The sequence below is a fragment of the Carcharodon carcharias genome, chromosome 15 (genome assembly GCF_017639515.1).
Source record: "Carcharodon carcharias isolate sCarCar2 chromosome 15, sCarCar2.pri, whole genome shotgun sequence".
NCBI classification, from domain to species: domain Eukaryota; kingdom Metazoa; phylum Chordata; class Chondrichthyes; order Lamniformes; family Lamnidae; genus Carcharodon; species Carcharodon carcharias.
The window spans coordinates 57,501,573-57,519,140 of record NC_054481.1 but is presented as its reverse complement, the minus strand read 5'-3'; the positions used below and the strand labels follow the sequence as shown (position 1 = coordinate 57,519,140).

Below are 17,568 nucleotides of genomic sequence, written 5' to 3'. Positions count from 1 at the left end.
AGGCTAGTCAAGCAACTGTGCCCACTCAAGCAGCACTAATTCCTGAGAGTGCTAATGATTGCTCCTCTACTTTCAACCCCTCTTGCGCAAACTTCAAAAGTGCTATGGTGCTGCAGAACCATTGGGCGACTGGCAAGCTTGAGGATCTCCTTGGGAAAGGTGGCCATGGAACAATGACAGAGGGGTGAACTCCTAATCCCTGGTACTATGTTTAAGTAGACATTGAAAAGTCACCCTCATGGTCCAAGCAAACCACAAAGCCTTGGAGTGCAGGTTAGGACCATGCCTGTGCCTGAGATGAGAGTTCAGGATGCAGTTGAGTAGCTGAAGCTGTCACTAATCGGTCACATGGTGTGGGGTAGTGATGGGTGGCGTTATGGTCAACCATCATGTGTACTAAACATTGGGCATCCATGTAGTGGCCAGGACTTTCTGACATGCATAAAGGGGCCTTGAGAGGCAGCTGCAGGTGATGAGTTGGCCAAGATTGATCCTTAGGACACAATTGCTGACCCTCATGTCTCTCTCTCTGATACTGCAGTGAGGAGACCATCAGGAAGATGGAGCCTGGTGATCTCACAGTCTGCCTCATCACATATATGCAGGAGAGAAGATGGGTGAGAGTTGGGTGTAATATGTGAATAATAGAATTTAGGGAGTAAATCACTCCTTAATGTCGAAATTACACAATGTGCATCAGCCTCTGACATTCAAAAATTACCATAGAAGCCACACATGAAACAAGCCAGTCTTACTGCCAGAGCCATGCATGATGGATGTCAGTCACTCTGCTAAATAATTAATGTAGGAACCATGAATGACATGTCAGCTTCAGTGTTTAAAACGCACTGTAGGAGCCACACAATGTAAGTCTCCCTCCATATTTAACATTGGTTGAACCACACATGCTGAACTGATCCATGTTCCACACACAATTGTTTTCACGTGCTCACACTTCTAACTAATTATCACTAGACGCTGCGAACAGCCAGATATAAGTTTTGATTTAATAAAGGATGAGCATTCGGCATACAAATTCTTACTGGGCGAAAGGGACTGTGGTATAACATGCACCGCACAATGTCAGATACAACTGTATGCTGACTTCATTGTGTAAGTGGACAGAACAATTCAATTTCTTACATACAAGTGATTCCATTCACTACTCAAACAATTCCTCACTGTAATTGTAGGTCATGTTTTGTATATCACGCAAAGACACGAGTCTCATTCTATAGAGAGAGCATTCTGTCTCTGATAGCATTCCAAAATGTTCTCACAAGAAACAAATATTGCATTCAGATGTCATTTTAGGAGGAAAACTCTCTGCAGCTCCAATAGATCTCAAACATAACAGTATTCCATTGCTTTGCAAAGAAATCTGAGCGAATGGGATGTTCAGTGGCAAATATCACTGCATAGACAAACACAAGGCAATAAGACTGGGTGAAGTAATCATTGGAGATGCAAACAACTTGAGGTTTCACAGTACAATGCAGAAGAGAGATTTAGGAGTACTGGTAAATAGCTCACTGGAACTAACAACACAATGTATGACAACAGTAAGAAAAGCTAACTGTACTTTGGGATACATTACCAAAGGGAAAGAGTGCAAACCGCAGGAAGTGATGATGATACAAGGCACCACACTTGAATACCTAGTCCTGCTCTCTGTACAATACAGCAGGCACATAAGATATTGCAGAAAAAGCCAACTGAGTTATAAGGAGTAGTTGAAGAACTTGGATTGTTAATGATAAGGCTCAGGGACGATATTACTCAAAATTCTTGAGAGTATAGATTGACAGAACTGCAGTAATGTGTTCAGAACTGCCATTAACTCTAAAACTAGGTTATGTGGGCTATTGCATTGATGAAGGAAGGTTCACAGTTTAGATTTAACTATTTTGCAGAAGGTAGTGACTGAGTGAAATGCACTGCCCATGGAGGCTGTGGAGTAGACTTCTTGGCCTCAGCTAAGAAGTGGGAAGAAAGAAGTAGGTAAAGGAATTAAGGTTCCAGAAGCTCCAGGACAATTAGCAGTCACCAGTTACAAAGTAGCATTAACTAACTCTGCATGCAATCGATCCAAAGCTGGATGGTATGATTAGCATTGAGTGATGCACCCACTGACTCATCATCCTAGATCACCTTTGCCAGTTGCAAACAGATATTCTCCAGGTAAGCAAACACAAAGCACTAAGATATTTCTGCAACTTATCATTTGAACCTACTTCTTCCATGCATCGTACTTGGGCAACAGCAGAACTTAAGACAAGGTAGGACCTTCAAAAATGATGCAAAACAGGGCATTCACCATCCTGATACCTACACAACAGCAAACTCGGCACAGGTACCTTTCAACTTTTCCACGAGACCTGCGCTATTTCAAACTAAGGGAGAACAAGTAAAATAACTGCAGATACGGCATTTTTTTAATGTAAAAACAGACTAGACTTTTCTCAGACCAGGAAACTACACAAAAGTATTTATTTTGAATGGATAGTGTAGTACCCTTGAAGCACGGTCAATGGAATAAAGCACAACATATTGATTATCTGACTGGGACACAATCTACAATATATCATTTGGATTTGGAATAGTGGAGTGCAGACCCTATACTGTCAGTGATGGAAGGTCTGAGAGACTGGATCAAAAAAAACTCACCTGCAAACAGTGTTGATGAGGGACAGCTCAAGGTTTGAGAAAATTCTCCTGAGACAGTAAACCTGGGTTCCAGACAGCAGTGGAACTGAGGAAAATCAACTGATCAAGGCAGTGCGACTGAGTAAAGTGCACCCTTGAGATTGACAAAGTTCATCCAACTTACAACAGCGAGTCAGAGTGACAGGCAGCTCCAGAACTGGGGTTGAGGCAGTGTCATCAATGATGGATAGTTAGGTTCATGAATAAAATCCAACTACCACCTTCTCAGAGCAACTAGGGACAGAAATAAAGGTGACCTTGCCTGCTTCGCCCACAGCCCAAGATCAAATTTTTTTACAAAGACTTGGGAATGAGAAAAACTCAGCAATAATGAAATACTGGCAATCGCTGGATTAGAAACTCTCCACTGAGGCATTGAGACTTTGTAATGAACAAAGCAGACTCTGAAATCCAGCACCTTTGGCTGGGAGTTGAGCCCATACTGAACTGATCATAAGAACTTTTTAAATAGGCGCAGGAGTAGGACACCTAGCCCTTCGAGCTTGCTCCACCATCCAGTAAGATCATGGCTGAACTTATATCTCAATTCCACCTTCCTGCACTAAATCATATCCTTTGATTCCCTTAGTATCCACAAATCCACTGATTCTCTTGAATATACTCAACAACCGAGCATCCATGGATCTCTGGAACAGAGAATGCCAAAGATTCATAATCCTTTGAGTGAAGAAATTTCTCATCTCAGTACTAAATGGCTGACCCCTGATTCTGAGACTGTTACCACTAGTTCTAGACTTCCCAGCTAGGAGAAACATCCTCCCAGCATCAACCCTATCAAGCTCCTTAAGAATTTTATCGGTTTCAATGAAAACACCTCTCTTTCCTCTCCACCTTAGGGAATATAGGCCCAGTCTACTAAACCTCGGCAAATAGGGCAATCACCTCATCCCAGGAATCAGTCAAGTGAACCTTTGATGAGCTCCTTAAAAGACAATCCTCTAGGTAAGGAGGTCAAGATTTTACACGGTACTCCATGTATGGTCTCACCAAGGCTCTATCTAAAATTCTTGACTCATGTTCCAATCCCCTTTATAATATAGGCTAACACATCATTTGCTATCCTAATTTTTTTAATTCATTTATGAGATGTGGGCGTCACTGGCTAGGCCATCATTTATTGTCCATCCCTAATTGAGAAGGCGGTGCAGAGCTGCATTCTTGAACCTGCAGTCCCTATGGTGTAGGTATACCCACATTGCTGTTAGAGAGAGAGTTCCAGGATTTTGACCCAGTGACAGTGAAGGAACAGCGATATATATTTCCAAGTCAGGATGTTGAGTGGCTTGGAGGAGAACTTTCAGGTGCTGGTGTTCCCATCTATCTGCTACCCTTGTTCTTCTAGATGGTAGCGGTTATGGATTTGGAAGGTGCTGCCTAAGGAGCCTTGGTGAGTTTCTCCAGTGCATCTTGTAGATGGTACACACTGCTGCTACTGTTCGTCAGCAGTGGAGGGAGTGAATGTTTGTGGAAGGGGCGCCAATCAAGCAGGCTGCTTTGCCCTGGATGGTGTCAAGCTTCTCGAGTGTTGTTGGAGCTGCACTCATCAGGGCAAGTGGAGAATATTCCATCACACTCCTTACTTGTGCCTTGTAGATGGTGGACAGGCTTTGGGGAATCAGGAGGTGAGTTAATCGCTGCAGGATTCCCAGCCTCTGACCTGCCCTTGTAGCCACAGTATTTATATGGCAGTTCAGTTCAGTTTCTGGTCAATAGTAACCCCCAGGATGTTGATACTGGGAGATTCAAAGATGGTTATGCCATTAAATGTCAGGGGGAATTGGTTAAATTCTCTCTTGTTGGAGATGGTGATTGCCTGGCACTTGTGCGGTGCGAATGTTATTTGCTACTTGTCAGCCCAAGCCTAGATATTGTCCAGGTCTCGCTGCATTTGGACATGGACCACTTCAGTATCTGAGGAGTTGTGAATGGTGCTGAACATTGTGCAATCATCCGTGAACATCCCCACTTCTGACCTTATGATGGGAGGAAGGTCATTGATGAAGCAGCTGAAGATAGTTGGGCCGAAGACACTACCCTGAGGAACGCCTGCAGTGATGTCCTGGAACTGAGATGATTGACTTCCAACAACCTCAACCATCTTCCTATGTACCAGGGATGACTCCAACCAATGGAGAGTTCCTCCACACCGATTCCCATTGACTCCAGTTTTGCTAGAGCTCGTTGATGCCACACTCGGTCAAGTACTACCTTGATGTCAAGAACAAGTCACTCTCACCTGACCTCTGGAGTTCAGCTCTTTGTCCATGTTTGAACCAAGACTGTATTGAGAACAGGAGCTGAGTGATCCTGACGGAACCCTAACTGAGCATCAGTAAGCAGGTTATTCCTAAGCAAATGCCGCTTGATAGTACTGTTGATGACCCCTTCCATCACTGTACTGATGATTGAGAGTAGACTGATGAGACAATAATTGCCCAGGATGGATTTGACTTGCTTTTTGTTTACAAGACATACCTAGGCAATTTTCCACATTGTCAGGTAAATGCCAGCATTGTAGCTGTATTGGAACAGCTTGGCTAGGGACGGGGCAAGTTTTGGAGCATGTCTTCAGTACTATTGCTGGAATATTGTCTGGACCCATAGCCTTTACAGTATCCAGTACCTTCAGCTGTTTCTTGATACAATATGGAGTAAATAGAATTGGCTGAAGACTGGCATACGTGATACTGGGGATCTCTGGAGGAGGCTGAGATGGATCATCCATTTGGCACTTCTGGCTGAAGATTGTTGCGAATGCTTCAGCCTTATTTTTTGCACTGATGTGCTGGGCTCCTCCATCATTGGGACGGGAATATTTATGGAGCCTCCTCCTCCATCGAGTTGTTTAATTGGCCACCACCATTCACAACGGGATGTGGTAGGACAGCAGAGCTAAGATCTGATCTGTTGGTTGTGGAATCACTTAGCCCTGTCTATCATTTGCTGCTTATGCTGTTTGGCACACAAGTAATCCTATGCTGTAGCTTCACCAGGTTGACACCATGCCTGGTGTTGGTCCTGGTATACCCTCCTGTACTCTTCATTGAACCAGGGTTTATCCCCTGGCTTGGTGGTAATGGTAGAGTGGGGTATATGCCGGGTCATGAGGTTACAGATTGTGGTTGAGTACAATTATGCTGCTGTTGATGGCCCACAATGCCTCATGGATGCCCAGTTTTGAGTTACTAGATCTGTTCAAAATATATCCCGTTTAGAATGGTGGTAGTACTACACAACACGATGGAGGGTATCTTCAACTTGAAGATGGGACTTCGTCTCCACAAGAACTGTGCAGTGGCCACTTCTACCAATACTGTTATGGATAGATGCATCTGCAGTTGGCAGGTTGGTGAGGATGAGGCCAAGTATGTTTTTCCCTCTTGTTGGTTCCCTCACTACCGATGTCCTTTAGGGCTTGGTCTGTGGTGGTGCTACCGAGCCACTCTTGGTGACGGACATTGAAGTCCCCCACCCAGAGTACATTCTGCACCCTTGCCACACTCCGTGCTTCCTCCAAATGGTGTTCAACATGGACGAGTACTGATTCATCAGCTGATGGGGAGTAGTACGTGGCAATCAGCAGGAGGTTTCCTTGCCCATGTTTGACCTGATGAGACTTCATGGAGGCCAGAGTTGATGGTGAGGACTCTCAGGGCAACTCCCGGCTGTATACCACTGCCGCCAGGGTCTGTCCTGCCAGTGGGATGGTGGTGTCTGCGACGTGATCTGTAAGGTATGATTCCGTGAGTATGAATATGTCAGGCTGTTGCTTGACTAGTCTGTGAGACAGCCCTTCCCATTTTGACACAAGTTAGTAAGGACGACTCCGCAGGGTCGACAGGGCTGGTTTACTGTTGTTGCTTCCAGTACTAGGCCGATGCCGGGTGGCCTGTCTGGTTTCATTCCTTTTTCTTGACTTTTTAGCAGTTTCATGCAACTGAGTGGCTTTTAAGAGGGCATTTAAGGGTCAACCACATTTCTGTGGATCTGGAATCACATGTAGGCCAGATCAGGTGAGGACAACAGAATTCCTTCTCTAAAGGGAAGCATATTAACTTTCTGTGATTTGTATACAAGGATATCCAGGATGAATACCAACATTTCCCCATTTCTCACCATTTAAAAAATATTCTGCTTTTCTATTTTTTCTAATAAATTGGAAAATAATGTCGGCAAGTTTGAAGTTATCCATCTGCCCTGTTCTTGCCCACTCTCTTAATCTATCTATATCCCTTTACATCCACCTCACAACTTATTTTCTAACCTAACTAAAAGGCTGTTTTCAAGTAAGTTGAGAGGAGATTTGATAAAAGTTTTCAAACGGATCTAGGCAGAGTAGGTAGAGAATGCTCCCATTGGCCGAAGGGTCAAGAACCAGAATACACAGATTTTAAAGTGATGGGCAAAAGAACCAAAGGCAAAACAAGAAAGAACTTCTTTTCCACATCGAGTGATTACTCTGTGGAATGTGCTGCCTGAAAGGGTGGAGAAGCCAGCTTTCAAAGGGGAAGTGAATAAAATTACAGGGCTACAAGAAAAGGGTTGGAGAGTGGGTCAGCTAAATTACTCTTGTAGAGTTGGCACAGACACGATGGGCTGAATGGCCTGTGTTGTAACCATTCTAGGTGAATCTATCTTTGTATCAACAGCAAGATTGGATGCATTAAACTTAGCTGTCCCCACCATCTAAATCTTTGATATAGATTCTATAAGAGGTCCAAGCACTGATTGCTTGCAGTACCGCCAACCTGAAAATGATCTGTTTATTCTTACCCTCATGTTTTTCTCTTATAACCAGTCCTCAATCCATGCTATTACCCCGAATCCCATGAGCCATATTTTTTTGCAATTACGTTTTCTGTGGCATCTTTTTGAATGCTTTTTGAAAATTCAAATGCACTAGATCTACTGCTGCCCCTTATAAGTTGGCTACAATCTCAAAAAACCCTTAGAATTGTCAAACATGATTTCCCTTTTATAAATCTGTGCTGACTTTACTCAATCCTATGATGATTTTCTAAGTGCTCCATTACCATGACCCTAATAATAGATTCTAGCATTTCCCTACTACTTGTCAGGCTAATTGGTCTATATAGTTCCCTGTTTTCTCCTCTTCTCCTTTCTTGAATAGTGGAGTTACATTTGCTACCTTCTAATCCACTGGAATTCCCGAAAATTGAGAGAAAATCAAAACCAACGTATCCACTATCTCTGTAGCCACCTCTTCAAACACTAGGACATAGTAGTCCAGGGGATTTGTTGGCTTTTAGTCCCTTTAATTTCTCCAGTACTATTTCTTTACTAATATTAATTTGCAGTTCCTCATTGCAGCAAGGCCTATCTATTCTGCACCATTTCCAATGTTTTTTTTAAACTAAGAAGCCTGATAAAAACTTTAGATTGAGCTCCTGAGTGAAATCCACTGATGCAGCTGGCAACAAATAACAATGTTCAATCCAATATTTTAGGTACAGTTCTGCTCATCTTAACTGGGCTTACATGCACTATTCATCATAAAGTGAAGACCGCTTGTCAATAGTTGTTTGTTTCTTTCCCCAGCAACTCAGAACCTCATCTCCCAACATTTTGAGTGCTGTTTGCTTACTGGAGATTAATTTCTTGAATTTCCGGAGTCAAACAGAGTATTGAGAACATGCAAGACTGTGAAAGTCAGATTCAAGTGAGTGGGAATCCGCCCATTCATTTCTCAAAGAGTGTAGAGGTGTTTAATACCCACCTTCGACCTCAGGGTCCTCAGCAGCCTGCTACTGGTTGGCTTGTTATTCTTCAAAAAATCTGGGTTACTTCTTGATTTCATGATATCTGGCAGCGGAATAAGTGGAGGCAACAGTTAATAATCTCATAAAACATTTAAATTGCAGTAATGCAGGAAAACATCAGTTTGAGAGGGTAATGGGTCTGCCGAACTGAAGTATGCTGCATCTTCCAGCATTGAGAGAAGCATATACAAGAGACTAGAACAAAAAACATGAGCTGGGAACCATGCCCAGAGCACAGCCCAACACTCAGAAGGCAGCAGATGGATAAACACAACTCTACTAACCTCTGTCATGTGTATACTCCGTTCCTTGTACCATTTGGCATTTGCAAACCAAACTGCAATAATCTGTGATAACTCAGGCAAAACTGTGCAGTGTGTGGTGAAGAATATAGGAAAAAGGGAAGGACTAGGCCATTCTGTCCATCAAGCACGTTCTGCCATTTTTGTTAACCACGGCAGCTTCTTCACAGAACCGCAATTGTTACGTTGCAGAAGGTGGCCATTCAGCCCATCTGCACCAGACCTCCGAATGAGCATTTCAACTAGTGCCATTCTCCTGCCTTCTCCCCATAACCCTGCACATTGTTTCTTTTCAAATAATCATCTAACTCCCTCTTGAATGCCTCTCAGGTAGTGCGTTCCAGACCCTAACCACTCACTGTGTGAATTTTTTTTCTCATATCGCTTTTGCTTCTTCTTCCAATTAATTTAAATCTGTGCCCTCTTGTTCTCGATCCTGTCACAAGTGGGAATGGTTTCCCCCTGTCTACTCTTTTCAGGACCCTCATGATTTTTAATACTTCTATCAAATCTCCTCTCAGCCTTCTTTTCTCCAAGGAAAAGGCTTCGACTTCTCTAATCTATCTTCATAACTGAAGTTTCTCATCCCTGGAACCATTCTTGTAAACCCTTTTCTCTACTCTCTCTAGTGCCTTCACACCCTTCCTAAAATGCGGTGCCCAGAACTGGACGCAATACTCGAGCTGAAGTCTAGCTAGTGTCTTATACAAGTTCAACATAATCTCCTTGCTATTACACTCTATGCCCCTATTAATAAAGTCTAGGATACTGTATTACTTTATTTCCTGTTCTCTCAACCTATTCTGCCACCTTTAATGACTTATTCATATGTATACACAGGGCCCTCTGCTCCTGCAGCCCCTTTAGAATAGTACCCTTTATTTTGTACTGTCTCTTCATGTTTTCCTACCAAAATGCATCACCTCACTTTTCTCCACACTGAACATCTGCCATATAGCTACCCATTCTACTAACTTGTTTATGCCCTTTTAAAGTTCTATACTGTCCTCCTCACAGTTTGCAATACTTCCAAATTTTGTATTATCCCCAAATTTTGAAAGTGTTCCCTGTACAACAAGGTCTAGATCAATAATATATATCAGGAAAAGCAAGGGTTCCAATACCAACCCCTGGGGAACTCCATTACTTCCTCCAGCCCGAAAAATGTCCATTAACCATTACTCTAAATTTCCTGTCACTCAGCCAATTTTGTATTCATGCTGCTACTGTCCCTTTTATATTATGAGCTGTTCTCACAAGTCTGTTGTGCGGCACTGGATCAAATGCCTTTTGGAAGTCCATGTACACCACATCAACAGCATTTCCCTCATCTACCCTCTGTTAACTCCTTGAAAAACTCCAGCAAGTTAGTTAAACATAATTTTCCCTTAGGAAATCCATGCTGGCTCTCCTTAATTAACCTGCATCTGTCCATATGACTATTAATTCTCTCCCAAATTATAATTTCTAGACGTTTCCCCACCACCGAAGTTAAACTGACTGCTCTGTGGTTGCTGGACTTATCCTTGCACCCTTTTTTGAACAAGGATATAATATTTGCAATTCTCTAGTCCTCTGGCACCACCCGAGTCTAAGGAAGACTGGAAAATTATGGCCAGTGCAATTTCCACTCTTATTTCCTTCTGTATTCTTGGATGCATCTCATCCGGTGCCTTGTCAAACTTAAGTATAGACAGCCTATCTACTACCTCCTCCTTATTAATTTAAACCTTCTAGTGTCTGAATTGCCTCTTTTTTCACCATGGCCTGGGCAGCATCTTCTTCCTTGGTAAAGACAGATGCAAAGTATTCATTTAATACTTCAGCCATGCCTCCTGCCTCCATGTGTAAATTCCTTTTTTGGTCTCTAATTGGCCCTACTCCCCCTCTTACCACCCTTTTACTATTTATATGCCTATAAAAGACTTTGGGATTCCCTTTTATGTTAGCTGCTAGTTTCTTTTTATACTCCCTCTTTGTCTCTCTTTTTTGCTTTTTCACCTCCGCTCTGAACCCTCTATTCAGCCTAGTTCTCAATTATATTTTCTACCTGACACTTGTCATAAGCACACTTTTTTTTCTTCTTTATCTTAATTACTACCTCCTGTGTCATGCAAGGAGCTCTGGGTTTGTTTGCCCTATCTTTCCCTTTTGAGGAAATACACCTTGACTGTGCCTGAACCATCTTTTCTTTGAAGGTAGCCCATTGTTCTGCTGCTGTTTTCCCTCTCAAAACATTCTTATCTGATGAATCCCAATTCCCTGCCCTTCTCCATAACATTTACTTCCAAAAATAAATATCTTGCCTCTCTTAAACACTATTGCAGTTATGCTAAGGGGAGTGAGTATACATTTACCATTGGAAGAAACAGGCTGCCGAACTGATCTATTGTTATTCAAATGACACCCTTCTGAATTTTAACATAAAGGGAGCTCAAGTATGTTCCCCACATCGTTACCGTAGGTAGTAACACAACAGTCTATCGTCTTGTCTCCCAGTGCTTCCGTGGCAGTTTTTAGTTGTTCTTTCAGCCGGTTGACATCACAGTCAGCCTTTGCTCGAACGATGCTCAGCTCTGTGTAGATGCCCTTATACTTATCTGTGGCGTACTTCTTGTCCTTACAAAACAAGCATAACAATATACATTAATTAAACTGACTGATTTAGCACAGCAGGCGCATGAAAAGAAAATCACACAGGATGCCGCCTAAAAGAAAATGAAACGATCAAGAATTAAATCATCAATGTACTTTCTGTTTCGATTTTTTAAAGAGAATTATTTAAACTGTGACAACTGATAATGTCATAGAAAACTAGTTTAGGTGTCAGAGGGCTTTGGATTAAGAACAACAGAGATACAGCCAGTAACATACAGCATTGAAGGAGTTATTGACCCCTGGCAGGGCAAGGGAGCTGGATTAACCAATAGAAATACAGTATGGAACACAGGGTTCTCTTTTGCAGGAATTAGAAGATTGAATCACTGGTTATCGTGGCCACAGACAAACATTTTTTTTTAGCACAAACAGAAACCTGTACATCCCTTGCTGATTTTACATTTCTCTGAGGGCACTTGTCATACACTCCCATTTCTCTCCATACTCTTTTATATTCAATGAATTAACCAGTACCTTTCTGAATGTTGTAAATAACTCTTTATCAATCACCACTTGTAGCATGCAGATAGCTACATGTGAAAGTGTCTTCTAATCTCCCTCTTTATATCATGTTTAAGATCAAAACCCATGTCTGATTTTTTTTTTACCTCAAATTCCATTTATCATTCTGAACACTTCAAATCAATCTTATTTCCAAAGAAAACAGTGCCAGTTTCTCCAATATTTCCATGTATCTCAGACCCTTGGCATCATTCTCAGCTGTTCTGTATTGCAGTTTGTTCACTACATGAGTTCCTCAAGGTAGTGTCATGGGCTCAGCTGCTTAATCAATGATCTTCCCTCCAACATAAGGTCAGAAGTGGGATGTTCACTGATGAGTGCATCATGTTCAGCATTATTTGCAACTCCTCAGATAATGAAGCAATTAGTGTCCAACCTGGACAACATTCAGGAGTTGATAAGTGACAAATAACATTTGCACCACACAAATACCAGCCAATGGCTATCTCCAACAGAAGACAATCTAACAATCTCCCCATGACATTCAATGGCATTACCATCACTGAATCCCCTACCATCAGCATCTTGGAGATTGCCAATGACTAGAAACTTAACTGGACAAGCCATATTAAGTATAAAGCAGATCAGAGGCTGGGAATTTTGCAGCAAGTATCTCGCCTCCTGACTCCCCAAAGCCTGTCCACCATCTACAAGGCACAAGTCAGGAGTGTGATGGAATACTGTCCACATGGCTGGATGAGTGCAGCTCCAACAACGCCCAAAAAGTTCGACATTCAAGACAAAGCAGCCTGCTTGATCAGCACCGTTCCCACCACTAGCACCCAGTGGCAGCAATATGTACCATCTAGAAGATGCACTGCAGCTAAGGCTCCTTCAACAGCACCTTCCAAACACACGACTCACACTATCTAGATACACAAGGGCAGCAGACGTGGGAGAAACATCACAACCTCCAAGTTCCCCTCCAGGTCACACACCATCCTAACTACAAACTATAATGCCACTCCTTCAATGTTGCTAGGTCAAAATCCTGGAACTTCCTGCTTACCAGCACAGTGAGTCTAGTACACCACATGGACTGCAGCAATTCAGGAAGGTGGCTCACCTCCATCTTCTCAAGTGCAATTGGGGATGGGCAACAAATGCTGGCCAGCAACAACCATATTCCAAGAACGAGTAAAAGATGTACAGTTAGATCTCTCCAATAGTGAGGAACCCAAAAATGCAGATGTGGCCTAACTTTTATTTATATAGTTATTGTGATTTCTCTTACACATCTGCCTTCACTCACCCTCAGTGCAGTCTGTAGTTCATCCTTTAGGGAATTAATCTCTTGTTTCAGGTACTGTATTTCAGATTCTTTGACCCGCAATAAAACCTGGAAATTTAACAAAAAATAGAAACGTTGTTTGAGTTTTCACCTTGGTCCTGATGGTATGCGTTCACTCAGAAAGTGCTCAAAAGCAGACATAGTGAAGTAAGGAAATGTGCAAGTGCAGAAGAGCCCATGTGAAAATGTAAGAGTGGAAGTATGAGTGTATACAGTATACACAGTGTGATGTTTTCTTTCTTGGCGTGAACTGTAATTGTTGTCTTTCACCACCAACCCCCAAGTTCAGACAGCAGACATTCAATCTGCACCACTCAGTTAACTATTAGAAAGATGAAATAAAGCCACAAAACTGAGGCTGTTTGCATGCAACCTCATTGGGCCAAGAGGGAATGGTACTTAAAATCCTGTTCTTACCTCCAGTTCATAGACATCTTTCCCTAGTGAGAGGGGTGAACCAGCATCCTCTCCCTTCCCTTCCTCAGTAACCAGCGCCCTTAACCTTGCAAATTCCGCAGCCAGGCGGTTATTTAGCTCCTGTAAAAGAATTAGATTCGGAGAACAGCTGGTGTCTCATAATCCCACAAGAATAATCATTCTACATGTTTTAATTGCAGCCATTGCAGCTCCGGAAAACTCATTAGAGAAATTAAACACAGAGGCATTTAAACATTGTCCTTATTTCTCCTCACTCCTTTTCTCTATCCTCAGCCTGCCCTCTCCCTTGAAGTCACTCACTCAAGGTATTATGATTCTACTGGCATTAATCAGCCGATCCTGCCTTTACTCAACCCACATACACACATAAACACACACATCAACCCTTGCAGAAGGAATCACTGAACAATGCTCAAGAATAGGAATTCTGGATGATTTTTCTCTTTCCTGGTACAGGGATACCGAGACCGATCCTAACTTTAATAGCAAGATTACATGCAGTCTTTGCTGCATTCTGTTAATTCTGTACCCCTAGCTCGAACTGTCTAGTTCTGTGATTCTTTTAGCATTATACATGTGTTACCTGGTTGTGAGCATTTAGCTCCTGATTCTCACGCTGACACTGCCGAAGTGCCTGCCGTTCGGCCTCTAATGCTTGAGCCAGGTGAGAGTTTTCCAAACACTTGTGGGAGTACTGCTCCGACAGAACCTGCAACTCCCGCTGGACAGAGCCCATTTCCTCTCTGTTAAACAGAGCAAAGAATCACCACGTGATCGGTGTGAGGACAGTCAGATCAAAAATAAAAGCAACCAGGTATAAGGATCACATCTTCCAATCAGAAGTAATTGTCACATATACAGCAATCTTTTTAGGTTTGTTCATTTGGCTTAAGGACCTTCAATTTTCAGATCTCAGGATCATAATTCAGAAAGGTAAGTATTCAAAGTGTGTCTGATGTACAGAAGATAGTCTGAAAACTTGAACACCATGGTACCAAAGCAGTAAACAGAGATTCCTACTCTGAGCAATGTGTACAATATAAAATCTACGGATGTAAACAAATGGCATGGGTGACCCAGTAGGGGCTCCAATATCTTTAGGTTTACTGGTGACACTGGGCTTCAAGTTGGACACGAGAACCTGACACCAGAGCCTTCTGATGCTGGTGAAACCAGAGTACTCAGATCAGAGCTGAGACACCAAAATTGAGATCCTGTAAATGTTACTGTAACAAAACCTGGTCCACTGTTTTAACCACGATAGCAAATTGTGAATGTTATACAAGTAGAGCCCACTGTATTAAGAATACATTGCTACTCATTTAGGAGTGCATGCACGAGTGAGATGCTTACTTGTGCTGTCTGCCCAAAGCCTCTATATCTGCATTCATACCACTGATCTGAGACCGGTTGGTTTTCTCTAACTCTCGCTCCAGCTCCTCCCTGTGGGCATTCTTCATTGCTTCAATAGCTACAAAGAAACAGCAAGACATAATGTTTGGCTCAAGAGCAACAACAGCAGTAGCAGCAGCCTTAATGTAGTAAAATGTCCCAAGGTGCTTCACAGGAGCACTATCAAATAAAACTTGACATTGAACCAGCTAAGGTGATGTTTGGGCAGATGTATAAAAGTTTGGTGAAGCAGTAGAGTGTATTAAAGGAAGGAAGAGATGTATAGAGGCAGAGAGGAAATTTACACAGGAGACCAGAACAGGAGCAGCATTGACATTTTTTTTTAATATTCATTCATGGGATGTGGGCGTCGCTGGCTAGGCCAGCATTTATTGCCCATCCCCAATTGCCCTTGTTCAGAGGGCATGTAAGAGTCAACCACATTGCTGTGGGACTGGAGTCACACGTAGACCAGACCAGGTAAGGACAGCAGATTTCTCTCCCTAAAGGACATTAGTGAACCAGATGGGTTTTTACAACAATTGACAATTTTAGACTTTTAATTCCAGATTTTTATTGGATTCAAATTCCAACATCTACTATGGCAGGATTCAAACCCAGTCCCCAAAGCATTAACCTGGGTCTCTGGATTACTAGCCCAGCGACCGTATCACCTCCCCTCGTTCCCTCTCAGGGGACTGTAAGGCTGGAAGAGATTACACAGCTATGGAGGGGCGAGGTCATGAAGCATTTCGAAAATAAGGATGAGAGTTTTAAAATTGATGCGTTGCTCAACCAGGAGTCAATTAAATCAGCGAGCTCAGTGGTGATGGGTGAACAGGACTTGGTACGAATTAGGATACAGACTGTAGGGTGGAAGCTGGGAGGCTGCCCCAGAGTGTGTTGGAATAATTAAGTCTAATGATAACAAAGCTATTGATGTTTCAGCAACAGATGAGGCACAGATAAAATCAGGTGACATTACAGAGATGGAAGCAGCAGGTCTTAGTGATGGTGCAGATGTGTGTTCAGAAGCTCATCTCAGGGTCAAATATGACACCAAAGTTACGAACAGTCTGGTTCAGCCTCAATTGCCAGAAATGATCGGCTGGGAATGGAGTTCATGGCAAAGACTGAACAATGGCTCATGGTGTATTACATATTGCAACAAATTAAGTATTTGGGATCTGATATCAAGTTATTGATTCAAATGCATAATCTAGAATCTGATATGATTGAAATTTCTATTTTTTTAAAAATTATGTTTACCTGCTATGGTTGCGGCAGTTTCCTCAGCCAGTAGGCGATCCTTCTCCTGCTGTAGTTTCTCTAGTTCACGCTGGTGCTGTTTCTGTAGCTCCTCAATCACCTTCTGATGTGATTCTTCCATTGCTGTGAAACCACGCTCACAGGTTTCCTGTTAGAATGGAAACAAATTTGTTCACAGTGCATCACATCCTTTTGCTGAGATGACTTCAGTTTCAATCAACAAAACCCAGCAGTAATATGTGTTCATCTTATTCTCAATTTAGCATCTACAGAGGCTACCCTGATGGCTCAGTGGTACATGTACCACTTGAATGTTTGAAATTGAACCATAAGGACCATGGAGATCCATGTTCAGGTCCCAGGCCATGTTGAGTTAGGTGAGTTGAGTCAGAACAGTACTGGGATATTAGAAGTGGCATCAATGCCCTGAACTGGGAGGAGAAAATTATCCAAGGCTTCTGTTTAATCATCTAGCATTCCCTAGTGAAAAGTGCATTGCCAGATGAGCAAGCAATTGTTTGTTGGTTGTGACGTCCCCAATAGATAAATAGTCAATCAATGTGCACTTTGCTCATGCATTGGGTAACTTGGGGCAGTGGACAATAACGCTCAGGAGTGGAGGGTAAAATGTTTTTAAAAAATGTACAAAATCTTATCATATCTGGTTTGTAATGCCAAAGGTATTTGCAAGATATTTGAATATCAGATAGTGATTGGAGGATGATATGGAATCAGAAATAATATTAAGGTGAAAATGTTGGGTTGAAAGAGACAGACTGAAGCCTAGGTGGCTTAGTGCTTAAAAGTATGAAAGCTCCAGAAGAGACGAAGTCCATTTAATTATGTTGTGAATATTTAGGGACTGCTATAGTATTTCCAATTACTGTGAGAGTGACAATGCACCCTTTTAGAGGTTGCATCAGTAACTAAATTGTGAACAGTCAGTTGTATCCCATTTCTATATGGGTTATAGAGAAACACCCCAAGCACTCATTCAGTACATGGTAGCAACTTAAGTGCAGTTTAACAATAGGTGACTAAGTGAAATGTTTCTGCTGATGAGATCTTGTGTCCAAGAATCTGCCCATCTATTTAGGTGGTTCAATCTGAATAACCTGTCAGAATGTAACTACCAGAAATACAATTGTTTTATTGCATATTACAAATTTTAGACCATAATGTGTTACTT

At 42.3% G+C, this 17,568-nt stretch overlaps 1 protein-coding gene across 2 annotated transcripts in view; it reads right to left on the bottom strand.

The window, feature by feature from the left end:
* The window catches only part of LOC121288054 (myosin phosphatase Rho-interacting protein-like), a 235,057-nt gene that overhangs the window by 4,023 nt on the left and 213,466 nt on the right, over positions 1-17,568 (bottom strand). For both annotated transcript variants that reach the window (XM_041206333.1, XM_041206334.1), the window contains exons 16-22: positions 16,380-16,527; positions 15,072-15,189; positions 14,302-14,461; positions 13,698-13,817; positions 13,242-13,328; positions 11,269-11,428; positions 8,465-8,550 (exon numbers count right to left, since the gene is read on the bottom strand). In XM_041206333.1, the coding sequence (XP_041062267.1) occupies positions 8,465-8,550; positions 11,269-11,428; positions 13,242-13,328; positions 13,698-13,817; positions 14,302-14,461; positions 15,072-15,189; positions 16,380-16,527 (879 nt within the window). The remainder of the gene's footprint in view (positions 1-8,464; positions 8,551-11,268; positions 11,429-13,241; positions 13,329-13,697; positions 13,818-14,301; positions 14,462-15,071; positions 15,190-16,379; positions 16,528-17,568) is intronic.